Genomic DNA, 11,992 nt, shown 5'->3' with positions numbered 1-11,992 from the left:
TTCATGTTAAGTTAATTATGTGAAATCTTTCGGAATTCTTTACCAAACAAATGTGTACCAAAGCACTGTCAATTTTGCTGTGACAAAAACCTTACATATAACACAATGATTAACATTTGTCAAATACTACAACCTTACAAAAGAAAACAATAAATCCTGTAACAATTAATAAACCAACTGAATAAATTGGGTATTTATAGTAGTTAAAGGCACTTAAATGAACAAGATTAACATTACTCTTGGTTATTGTAACTTTACTGTAAAGTTTAGTGTAAAGTTAAAAATTCAGATCCCTACAAGAGGATTTGTAAAAACCTTTGCCCTAATTGCACATCAGGGACATAGTGTAGTTTTGGACCAGTTGTGTGAATTGTAAAGCCCCCCAAATATATATATATATATTATTATGACTATGATTAATATGGCCCCTTACCTTATTCATTCCTGTCTGCAATAGGTTTACATGTTTCTTTCGTTCACATCTGCTGTCCTGTAGACATTTTGCAGTCATGTGAGAATGTTGTGTTTATAGAAATATGAATCATATCAGACCAAACAGAGAAAGGTGGCTATAGCTTATTTTGTGGATGTCACAATTGTATAAGAATTTTAGTTTTTGAGAGCTGCTGTACAATTTATCATGTTACCAATATATAATATTGTGCAAGCTGATCCTGTTCAGAAGCTTAGCAGAAAATGGGTTTCAAATTACTTATCACGGTTTGTTTTATTCATTGTTTTAAAAAATGGGAACCTTTATTTATGTCTGTTTGATTTTCAGATTTAAAAAAATCTATAAATCCAAGTTTTCAGTAGTAGATATTTACCAGAAGACAAAGTAACAAATAATGGGCAATACTGGGAAAAAATAATAATTATTATTATATTACTGTTATTATTATTGCAATGCTACATTTGGTGAATAAACTTCACTTTTGACCTACTCTCACTCTGGTCACATTTATTACATGATTTCAGTTTTCTGCAAGCAGCAATTGAGTGTTTATTCTCAAAATTGTATCTTTGTTTGTTGTTAAACGGTAACATTTTGAACTGATAGCGAATTCACAAAACCAAAGCAGACTGTTAATGTGAAGAAAAGTAGAATAATCAACAACAACCACTTGAAATAGCAAATGAACTGTTGAACAAGTGCATTTTACATATAACATCTTGCAGTCAGTATGGTAATAACATTTAGATGAAATACAAACCAAAAGTAATCTCAAACAAACATCTTATAATGGCTTATACATCTTGATTTTCATGATCTCTACCTGTTCAATCTAGGTCAGACTGTAAAGTGCAATGGCGACTTCATTATTTAATCTAAGGTGCATCCACACAAAATTTTTTTTTTAGAGCATTACAAAACATTGACAGAGCATTCACCTCAACCTAATGCATGATGTTTTGGACGTTTATGCAGCTGTATGAAAGATTTCTGCCACCAGAACCAGCCGAGACCCGAATCATAGCTCCATTAGAATAGGAAGCCACCTTTAAACCACAAAACCTAACAAAAACAACACAAATCTACTCTTCTCCCAACTCCAGTTCTTTATATATGGTCATATTTACATTGCAAGAAGTTAAGTACAAAAGTCAAAATACTTAACAAATAAAAAATAAAATAGGAATTCTAAAACCAACCTAACTTATCCTGGTCTTAAAAACTTTTAAGTAACATAATTCACATTCAAATATGAACAAAAAACCAAGACAATGTTTTAGCATGCTAATGCGGAAAACCTTTAGTGCATTTCTGTAAAGAGAAAAAAAATCTCTTCCGCCCTCCGCTACGACATTGAAGACTCATCGTGATGAAGACCAAGCGCTTATCACACTACATCAATCACTTCCACTGGAGAGATCTGACCCATACGGATGCCTTCTACAGCACAAAGCTGTCAGTTGCAGCATTACTTATAAACAATGACACTGGAAAGCTAGCCTAGCCTTGATCTTATGTCAAGCATCGAGGTGTTTTCTTCTTCTCCGTTCACTGCTAAGTCAATACATCAGTAATAGGCAACCGTAAGTCCTCTTCCTCTACTGGAACGCTGTCCAAATCATTCCTTGCAGAACAGAAGAGCCATCTGAGCAGCGCCAGCGCCACACGGACCAGAAGCCTTAGTAACAGAAAAGCGAACGGTACACCTATCTCCATCATGTGAAAGATGGGCGCGCTGAAGCGGCTCAGGATGCAGGTGAGGAAGAAGGTCCCGAGCGCCACGCAGGGGTAGAGCGAGAGCTTGGCCAGCATAAAGGTGTGGTCTCGACCGCCGTAGCGCACGTACGGGTGCAACGTCTCACGCTCCGTGAAAAGCGCCACCACCCACATCGCTAGCTGGAACAGACCTGCGAAGAAGATGATGACGCAGCTGATCTGCACGGCCTCCAGCTCATTGCGGGAGCCTCTGGGAAACTCGTGCGTGAGCTGGTAGGCGAGGGGCAGGCCACCCACAAAGGCCAGGGAGAACGTGTTGAAGAGGCCCATGAGGCGCGTGGCCTTGGTCACGTGCAGGAAGAGAGAGTGATGAACGAACCAAAGCAGCCCGACGGTGACGTAGGAACCGAAGTAGGCCAGGTACTCGGGGCCGTACTCCTGAAGCGCAGCAATGAGGCTGTTGTTAAACTGCTTCTTCACCACAGACGGATCAGGCACGTTGCCTTCACTGTGTAAATAGACAGTTTATTAAGCTCTCAAATCTATGTCTTAGACATTAAAGGGATAGTTCACCCAATAATGAAAATTCTGTCATTAATTCCTCACCCTCATGTCATTCCAAACCCGTAAGACTTTCGTTCATCTTCGGAACACAAATGAAGATTTTTTTTTATGAAATCTGAGAGATTTTTGTCCTTCCATTGACCGCTACAAAACTACCACTTTGAGATCGAAAACTAATCCATATGAATTGAGCGGTTTAGTCCAAATTTTCTGAAGAGCCCCAATTGCTTTACACCATGAACAGATTGAATTTAGGCTTTTATTCACATATAAACATTCATCAACTCACACATCAGTTGTGGTAAACGGAAGCTCAAGCATGTACGCCTGACGTGCGAGAACCAATGAGGTTCATTCTTGTGTTACGCCGCACGTTTGAGCTTCTGCAAGAGGTTTGCTCTCGCGCATCAAGCAGGTTTGGGTTGAGCGTCAGTTTATGTTCTGTTTAACTAATCCATATGAATTGAGCGGTTTAGTCCAAAATTTTCTGAAGAGAAACGATCAATTTATATGATGAACAGAATAAATTAAGGCTTTTATTCACATATAAACATTGATCAGCGAACATAAACAGAAGCTCAACCGAACCTGCTTGACGTACGAGAACAAATCTCTTGCAGAAGCTCAAACGTGCGGCGTAACACGAGAATGAACCTCATTGGTTCTCGCACGTCAGGCGAACATGCTTGAGCTTCCGTTTACCACAATTCATGAGTTGATGCATGTTTATTTGTGAATAATAGCCTTAATTCAGTCTATTCATCATATAAAGCGATCGTGTCTCTTTAGAAAATTTGGACTAAACCGCTCAATTCATATGGATTAGTTTTATGCTCTCTTTATGAACTTTTTTGAAGTGTCTAAGTGTCAATTGCGTAGCCGCCAATGGAAGGAATGAAATCTCTCAGATTTCATTAAAAATATCTTAATTTGTGTTCCAAAGATAAACAATATCTTGCGGGTTTGGAACAACATGAGGGAGAGTTTTTAATTACAGAATTATTTTTTTTAGTGAACTATCCCTTTAACAAAGCTTTGTGTCAACTTTGATGCTGTTACACAACTAGTAGCCTGTCCAATGACAAAGCCAATGCTGCTGACTACATCGTAAACTGTCATATTAGCTTTGGAGGATAGTAAAATACAAACCAAATGTCTAAGATGAGCAGTGTGGCTACGATTGCATACACCCCGTCGCTGAACGACTCCACTCGCTCTTTACTCAAAGGTTCACTGGGCTGATACGTGTAGAAGAGCATTGAATCTGGACTGTCTTCCACCTGACCTGAGTTTATAGAAAACATGATATAATGCAGATTACAATTACATAACCTCTCAGTAAGATTTAAAAAAAAAAAAATTTGATCATTTTATTTAGGATGCATTATATATATTGACCAAAAGTGACAGTAGTAATTTATAATGTTACAAAAGATTCTATTTAAAATAAATTAAACTCTTTTGAACTTTCTGTTTATCAAAGTATCCTGAAAAAATGCATCATGGTTTCCACATAAATGATAAGCAGCACAACTGTTTTTAACATTGATGATAATAATAATAAATTAGGGCTGTCAAATGATTAATCACGATTAATCACATCCAAAATAAAAGTTTTTTTTACATAATATATGTGGGTGCACTGTGTATAATTATTTTGTATATATATAAATACACACACATGCATGTATATTTAAGAAAAAAAATTATTTATATATAAAATATTTATATTTATATATAATATAAATTATATATAAATCTATATACAGTATATACATGAAAATATTTCTTAAATATATACAAACATGTGTGTGTATTTATATATATAAAATAATTATACACAGTGCACCCACATATATTATGTAAAAAAAAACTTTTATTTTGGATGTGATTAATCACGATTAATCATTTGACAGACAGCCCTATAATAAATGCTTTTAGAGCAGTAAATCAGATCATATTAGACTGATTTCTGAAGGATCATGTGAGTAATGATGCAGAAAATTCAGCTTGGCATTACAGGAATAAATTGCATTTTAAAATATATTAACATAGAAAAAAGTTACTTTAAATTGTAATAATATTTCACAATAATACTGTTTTTACTGACTTTTTTTTTAAATGAATGCAGCCTTGGTGAGAATTAGAGACTTGTAGTAAAGGAACTTAAATTAACTAAATTAACATTACTCTTGGTTATCGTAACTTTTTTCAGGCTATTTTCTTTCAGAAAACACTGAACCAACCCCAAACATTTGAACAAGTCAAGTCAAATATATTTATATAGCGATTGCTATATACAGATTGTATCAAAGCTGCTTCACAGTATCAATCAAAACAACTTAACAGTTTTAAAAAAAAAACTAAAAAAAACATCCAAGTTTGGTAGAGCTGATCAGTGGTATGATGGGTCATTTGAATATCCCCAGCTAGTGTATGTAGTTACAGTAGTGTATGTAGTAAAACAACGACAACAAAACACCCATCCAATGTAAGAATAAGAGAGTGAAGTGTTGTGACATTTTGATCTCACCACCAATGGTTTTATTCCGGATCCATTTTAAACACTCAGAGATGTAGGGCAGGAATATGACAATAGCCAAAATGACATAGGACTGCCAAGGGAAAAATATATAAATAAAAATAATTAATTCAACTGTTTATATATAAATTGTTATAAGGTTAAAAAAGGTAACACACATATATAATAATAATAATAATATGTAATATATATAAATTTGTTAGTACATGTTATATATAGATACATTTACGTACCAATTGGAAGAAGATAACTGAAAAAATGCTGGCAAACAGGCACATGATAGGAACCTTCATGATGACTTTGAGGATGTGCTGCTTGTAATAAGCCTGATTTTCAGACATTTGGATCTGGTCATTGAGGAGGAAAGGACGGCTGAATCCATACAAGACAATCAAGCACTATGGACGGGGAGACACAAAAAAAAACATATGACGGTAAAAACCAAACAGTGTTCAAAATAATGGAGATGGCGTTATCTCAAAGAATCTTATGCTGGTAATGTTGTTCAGCACATGCACACATTCTCACCTGAATTAAACCGATCACCATGACACAACCACAGAAGAGGAGGATGCCAAGAATATAATTAGGGAACGTTGCCATGAGAGAGAACTATGAGAAGATAATGAATAAAGTAAACATTACAAAACAATCATGAACAGGCAGAGACATCACTTTATTTCCCTTAAAAAATATAAAAGGAGGCAAAAGGAAAGTACAATGTCATCAGATTGTGCTTTCAAACCTCAAATCTTTCAAACATGAGTGGTATGACTCACTGTGTATGGTAGAAAGGTTATAAGCATCATACATGCCTGAAATAGAATACAAATGAGATGTTGAAAAGTCATTAAACTCTTTCAAAATTAATATGCAGCTACTTCACATTTATTATTCTTGTAAAGTTTAGGCAACACTTTTTTTTAGTGTTCTCACCAGGTTAAGCAGCGCAAGTGTGTCATCAATGCGTTCAATGACTTGAAACAACCTGAAGACAAATACTTAAATGAAATCTCTATGCAAATGAATAAAACGAGCAGTTACATGAAGTTATTATTACTTAATAGACTGTAGCGCTTGAATGCTCTCACCGGATATGTGCAGCCCAAGCAACAGTGACAATCAAAAATGTCATCAAGTAGACAGCAACCTTGGTGGTGAGCAAAGCCTGAATACTCTGTTTCAGTTCCTGAATATAGAGCGATCAATTAGGAGATAAACATACAACAAATTGTTTTTCATTTGTATTTTGTCTTAAAGGAACAGCTCACCCTAAAATGATTTATACACCCTCATGTAGATCTAAACCCATTTGACTTTCTTTCTTCTCTTGAACATACATTGTACAAGACAATGTACTTTGCTCCACAAAAGAAAGAAAGTCATAAGTATTAGATCAACATGAGGTTTTTTCTTTTTTTGAGGGTCGGGCTAACTGTCACTTGAAGGCTATATTATAGCATATTGTTTTACCTCATTATCCTGAAATTTAGTATGTGCAACAGGCAGTATCTGTGAATACAAAAATTTCATGACACGTTTAGGGCGTTTTTCCATGCATAATGTTTTATAAACCAATGATCCAGGAGAACAGGTGAGTTACAGAAAATGTCAGCGGTTTGTCATATACGATCTAAATGTGCATTCAAGACATTAAATTCAAGTCCCATCTTTTTGGTCTGCAGCAGGCTCTCTGTGAGTTTCCCTCACCATGACAGTGGCGATGATGGAGATGAGCGCATCACTGTAGGCGAGCAGGCGGTGTGAGGACTGCGTGCTGCTGTGTCCCTCCTTCTCCGACGACGACAAGCTCTCCAGAAAGGAATTCGACTGATTCCTCGGTGTCCGTCTCTTCTCCATTTCCTCGTCATCGTGGTGCTCGATTATTTCGCTTTCGTCATTTTCGCCCATGACCGCGGCGGTGTGTGGTGTGTGCCACTGGACGGTGCAGGCATGAAGCCACAGTGCATTTGTTTGCAAACACCGATGATTCGATATCAGCTGACCGGAAGTTAGCGATGTCTGTTTCGTGAACGAATCGTTTATTTGAGTCGGATCTTTTTAATGAATCCCTTGAACCGGTTCACAAATCCGGACTGAACATTTCGTGTATTTTTCGTGATAATCAGAGAACCGATGTATTTGGAGTGAACCTAGGATTTGACTGACCGGAAAAATATGTTCGGTTGGGTTACTTCATTAGCCAATTAATAGAACTTCTAGTATTTGTTTTATGCAAATATTATATAATTATATTCATTTTCTAAATAGATGTATGCTTTTATTAGCTAAAAAGGGGCTGAAACAAACTGAACTTGAAATGTAAAAGCGCCAATGAATCGTTTTTGAACCGGCTCTTTGAGTCGGAACTCGCATCACTAAAATGAATGGCGAATGAAAATAGCCTAAAGAACAGCTAGAAGGGCTCTCCTCCGATTGGCTAACCCTACCATTTCACCAGCATTTCACTTCTGTTGGGCTTGTTTAGATCATTTTACAGTTTATGGTTTAGATTAGTCCTGTCAATTTCGGGGTTGTTTTGTTATGAGAGAGAAATGGTAGGGTTAGCCAATCGGAGGAGAGCCCTTCTAGCCAATCAGGGGTGAATAAGGCGGTATGGTACCTTCCCCTACCATCCTGAAAAAAAAAAAAAAATCGCTCCCGGGAGAGTGTCGACTTTAATCCAGCTCTATTTCGCACAGTTAGCCTGCCCTATACATTGATTATATTAACCCTGTAAGTTTTTTTTTTATTATTAATCACACGATTAAACATAATTTATGTAAAGGGAATATTAATAAGTAAGGTAGTGACGCAATAAGATTCCCCCACAGAATAAAACATAAAAAGATAATTTTATCCTACAATTGTGAGTTTACATCGGACTTTATAATTCGCAATTAGGGGTTTTTTTTCCGCAAAAAAGAGAGTCAGAATTGCGAGATATATTCTCTTTTAAAAATTATAAAGTCTGAATTCTGACGGGAAAAAAGACTGACTTTTTTTCGAGTTTATATCTCGCAATTTTGACTTTAGGCTATATCTCACAATTCTGCGATACAAAGTAACGTTAAGAATTACGAGATGTAAACTCGCAATTGCGAGAAAAAAAGTCAGAATTGTGAGATCATAAAGTCAATTACCTTTTCTATTTTTTATTCTAAGGCGGAAACATAGACCCCTGCTGTGCCCATTTCTTTACATTAAAGGCGGTATTTTTGTTCACCAAAATACCATTTTTCTACTATTTTCTTCTTTCATTTTCTCACAAAATGGCTTACCACTCACTAATCAATGTTAAACATAATGTTACTATGTCATACTACTATTGTCAAAAACAGCATTCGATTTTAAGAATATCCTACTGTAATTTGAGGAAAGGCTACAGAATGGTTTTAAATTGATGGTTTAAGACAGCTTGTTTTCACCTATGGTTTTCACCTAGATCAAACTTACAAATCACCTAGATCAAACTTACAAATGAAACAGAATGGCAAAGTACCACTAGAGGGAGACAAAACTTTGTTTACTTTGATGGCAAAAAAGGACTAAGAAAACCGTCCTATCCAGACCTTTAATGCCCTCACGTGTTATCGGAAATTTCCTAGTAAGTTCCCACTGAGTCGTGATTACGAACTCATCGCATTCAATTTTTGACTTGTTCATATCCCATTTTTTTTAAACTAGACACATTTACGATAATTCCGATAGCATGAGAGACCAGACCACAACAGCTAAATCACTGCCAGTTTCCGAATAATTTGCAAGTGTTTGTAGTTTTTATAGACAGTTTTTTGTTTGTTTGACCAATTCGTCATAGAGGCAGCAAAATTTGCCTGCACTTCAGAGATGAATTTGACAATGTATATTTTTGCATTGCCACAGATGACAGTAGGCTATATAGTGCAAAAATAGAGTGAAATCAAAATCACGAGGCGCATCACGGTAAGACTAAATAATGCTCTTGTAATCCTGCTTCTTTGAGAGATAGAACGAAACAGACGAGTGGAGAGAAACGGTCTGTTTTTAGGAGCCGTTTTAGTCCCCGCAAATCAACACAATCCCAAACAAAACATTGGGAGGCAGCAACAGAGAAGGGCTTCTTTTGTTTTTAATAGAATTTCAATCAAAGTGGCCAATTACAGAATGGAACAGTAACCTAGCAACTAACAGTCAGTCATTCTCATGATCAAATAATTGTAAAACCAAATATCACATTATGCTACATGCTCATGCACACATGCACAAATCATTTGTGTGAGAGAACACAAATTATTTTTTTAAAAATGTCAAAATAAATCATTACAAAGGAGGAGAGTCTGAATAAATTATAAATGATCCATTAAATTTAAATTATCCATTAAAGGGGTGGTTGATTATGATTTCACTTTTCTAACTTTAGTTAGTGTGTAATGTTGCTGTTTGAGCATAAACAACGTCTGCAAAGTTATAGCGCTCAAAGTTCAAAGCAAAGGGAGATATTTGCTTTTAAAGAAATCGTTTTTTAAGGACTACAACAAACGGATGGTAGGGACTACACGAGCTTCCTCCTGGGTTAGTGACATCACTAACCCTAAAATTTACATAAACCCCGCCGAATACGCAATTTTGTCCGACAACAAAACTGTCAGTAGATTAACGTCGGTGGACTTGAACTTGAAAAACGGTATTATTTAAATTACTTAAATGACAATATTTGAAAGTTGAGACTTTGTTTCATATCAACAGTAAGCTGCTCTGAGCTCTCTCTTGTATGTCGGCGCGTAGTCACTCAGTGTAAGTCTTTCTTTGCCCCGCGATGTATTTTTCACTGCGTGAGTGAGAACATGATGTGCGTGACTCGTGAGAGCCGCCTGGCTTGTCACACAGTAACTAAAAAAGACGGGTCTTTGCGAACGGTCACTATAATATTGATAATGATTCCATGATAATGCATGGAATATACGGCAAAGCGCCACTGAATAACAGGGCTAATTTGTGGGGGGCGTGGTAAGGCAAGTAGTCAATCTGCTCCACAGCCAATCACGGGCCCCCTCCTTGCTCGGGCCCCGGGGCTTTAGCCCCGCCTAGCCCTATTGTTAATGCGGCCGTTATACCACCCCTTTAATAATAGATTTGTTCCATTGAAAACCAATCAATTCCTGAACATATTCCAAAATGATAAGCGTGACCAAAGCAATATTTCCACAAAGACATCCATCCATCTGTCTGACTGTTGTGATGTGAAACTTCATCTCTTTATAAAATAAAGCTAATCAATTTACCTTGCATTGTAATTCTCCAGTGGCAGCTTATCCATCTGTTCCTTTGAGAATAATTTGCCACCACTCAACAACAAGCTTAATTTTACAAACATTATATTATTTAAATTATTACTGTCCCCAAATGTCTTCCTTAATTAAATGTAAAGCCTTTTCTGAGATATCTGTTTTCATTCAAGTAATGTTTATTCAGTGCAAATTAGTGGCGTAGTACGTCAGATGTTTCGATGTTTTTCTGTTGTTCTGCTTTGTTTTGTTGATGTTTAAATAACTTGACAGAGAATGAGGCATTATTGCCTTCTTAAAGCTGTCGCAACAATGTGCTTTTACATAAAATTCCAGTAGGCTTTTTTTTTCAGAGCTAAACATTGGGTTCAACTATGTTAAACTGTTGTTTACATAACACATTAATACCTTTACTGCCATATTTAGCAGCCCATTACGTTGCTTTCTGCTGGCATGTAGTTTTTGTGCTAACTCAACAGAACTGTGCAGCGTTACAGCATGCAGTACAACTCTATAATATCACTGAACACATATGTGACAGGCTACAAAACTGCTTTTGCTAATCACTAATCAGTCAGTAAAAGTAGTCAAACTTTGAAGCATAATGATGCTATGTAACATCGGAAACCTTTCTTTATAGTGCCTGTGTAAGACCTCAGCAATTCTTTACAACAGTGCAGGTGATGCCGGGACGGTCAATCCTCGTTGTTTCTTTGCAAAAATGTATTGTGAAGTGGAGATTAGTTCTGTTCCATTTGAGAAAATGATCAAGTGCAGATTAAAAACAACCTGACAGATGATAGGACAAATCTATGACAGCTCAGAATTACATATCGCAACTTTAAAAATGACAACCTTGTATGGAATTGACAGATTTATTATTTGCTGCTTTTCCTTATTATATATATCTTTTTTTTACTATAAGGATGACTCTTGTATCCTTCTTGTGGACACTTTATTATTTTAAACTTGTCAGTGTGAGTTAAATCTTTTTGACCCATTTTACCTGCAAAAGTAAACCTGCTGAATAAGAATATGAGGCTTTTTTTTTTTTACTTCCAGTCCTCGCTAACAATTATATCACTTATAAAAGATTGTATTCAAAATGAATAGTGGTTATTAAGATTGATGTGATTTGGAATTGGTAAAATGTGCTTGGAAAAAAATATGATCAGAATATCGTCTTGCCTAATAATAATGCACACAAAGTGTTAAGTTCTGCTTTTGGTATGGTTTGTGTGAAGCTTACAGTATGCCTTGGTTTCTAAGTCAACAGCAGCTGAAGAACAGAAGAATTGAGCCGAAATAATCCCTCAGTCTGGAAGTATGGAACAGCAATAAAAAAAAAAAACGTGATGTAGTGTCATTCATCCGTGCATGGGGACTGGAACACAGGGACCGGGCGCAAGGAAGATGCTGAGCTCGTCTACTCATAGAGGCTGTAGTAGG

At 36.3% G+C, this 11,992-nt stretch overlaps 1 protein-coding gene and 1 long non-coding RNA gene across 3 annotated transcripts; both read right to left on the bottom strand.

Annotated features, from left to right (window-relative positions):
- Positions 1 to 157: 157 nt before the first annotated feature.
- LOC130085020 (uncharacterized) lies at positions 158 to 405 on the bottom strand. Its single transcript, XR_008807094.1, has 2 exons — positions 316 to 405; positions 158 to 252 (listed from the first exon to the last, which is right to left on the bottom strand). It is a non-coding gene; the product is annotated as an uncharacterized LOC130085020 (long non-coding RNA).
- A 1,516-nt stretch (positions 406 to 1,921) lies between these two features.
- Positions 1,922 to 7,240, bottom strand: tmem175 (transmembrane protein 175). Of its 2 annotated transcripts, XM_056250568.1 has the most exons (10): positions 6,987 to 7,240; positions 6,750 to 6,788; positions 6,368 to 6,465; positions 6,213 to 6,264; positions 6,056 to 6,091; positions 5,805 to 5,888; positions 5,510 to 5,674; positions 5,268 to 5,349; positions 3,884 to 4,019; positions 1,922 to 2,678 (listed from the first exon to the last, which is right to left on the bottom strand). In XM_056250568.1, exons 1-10 carry the CDS (start codon positions 7,185 to 7,187, stop codon positions 2,009 to 2,011), a joined length of 1,563 nt encoding a protein of 520 aa, XP_056106543.1. In that variant the 5' UTR covers positions 7,188 to 7,240; the 3' UTR covers positions 1,922 to 2,008. The 2 variants fall into 2 exon arrangements, with proteins under 2 accessions (XP_056106543.1, XP_056106544.1); XM_056250569.1 differs by lacking the exons at positions 6,750 to 6,788; positions 6,987 to 7,240 and having other exon boundaries at positions 6,213 to 6,277.
- Between the last annotated feature and the right edge of the window lie 4,752 nt (positions 7,241 to 11,992).

This window comes from Rhinichthys klamathensis, unplaced genomic scaffold (genome assembly GCF_029890125.1).
Source record: "Rhinichthys klamathensis goyatoka isolate OS25496 unplaced genomic scaffold, OSU_Roscu_1.1 h1tg000071l_1, whole genome shotgun sequence".
NCBI lineage: Eukaryota > Metazoa > Chordata > Actinopteri > Cypriniformes > Leuciscidae > Rhinichthys > Rhinichthys klamathensis.
Note: the sequence above shows the minus strand (reverse complement) of the source record. Positions and strands in the feature narration are given on the sequence as shown.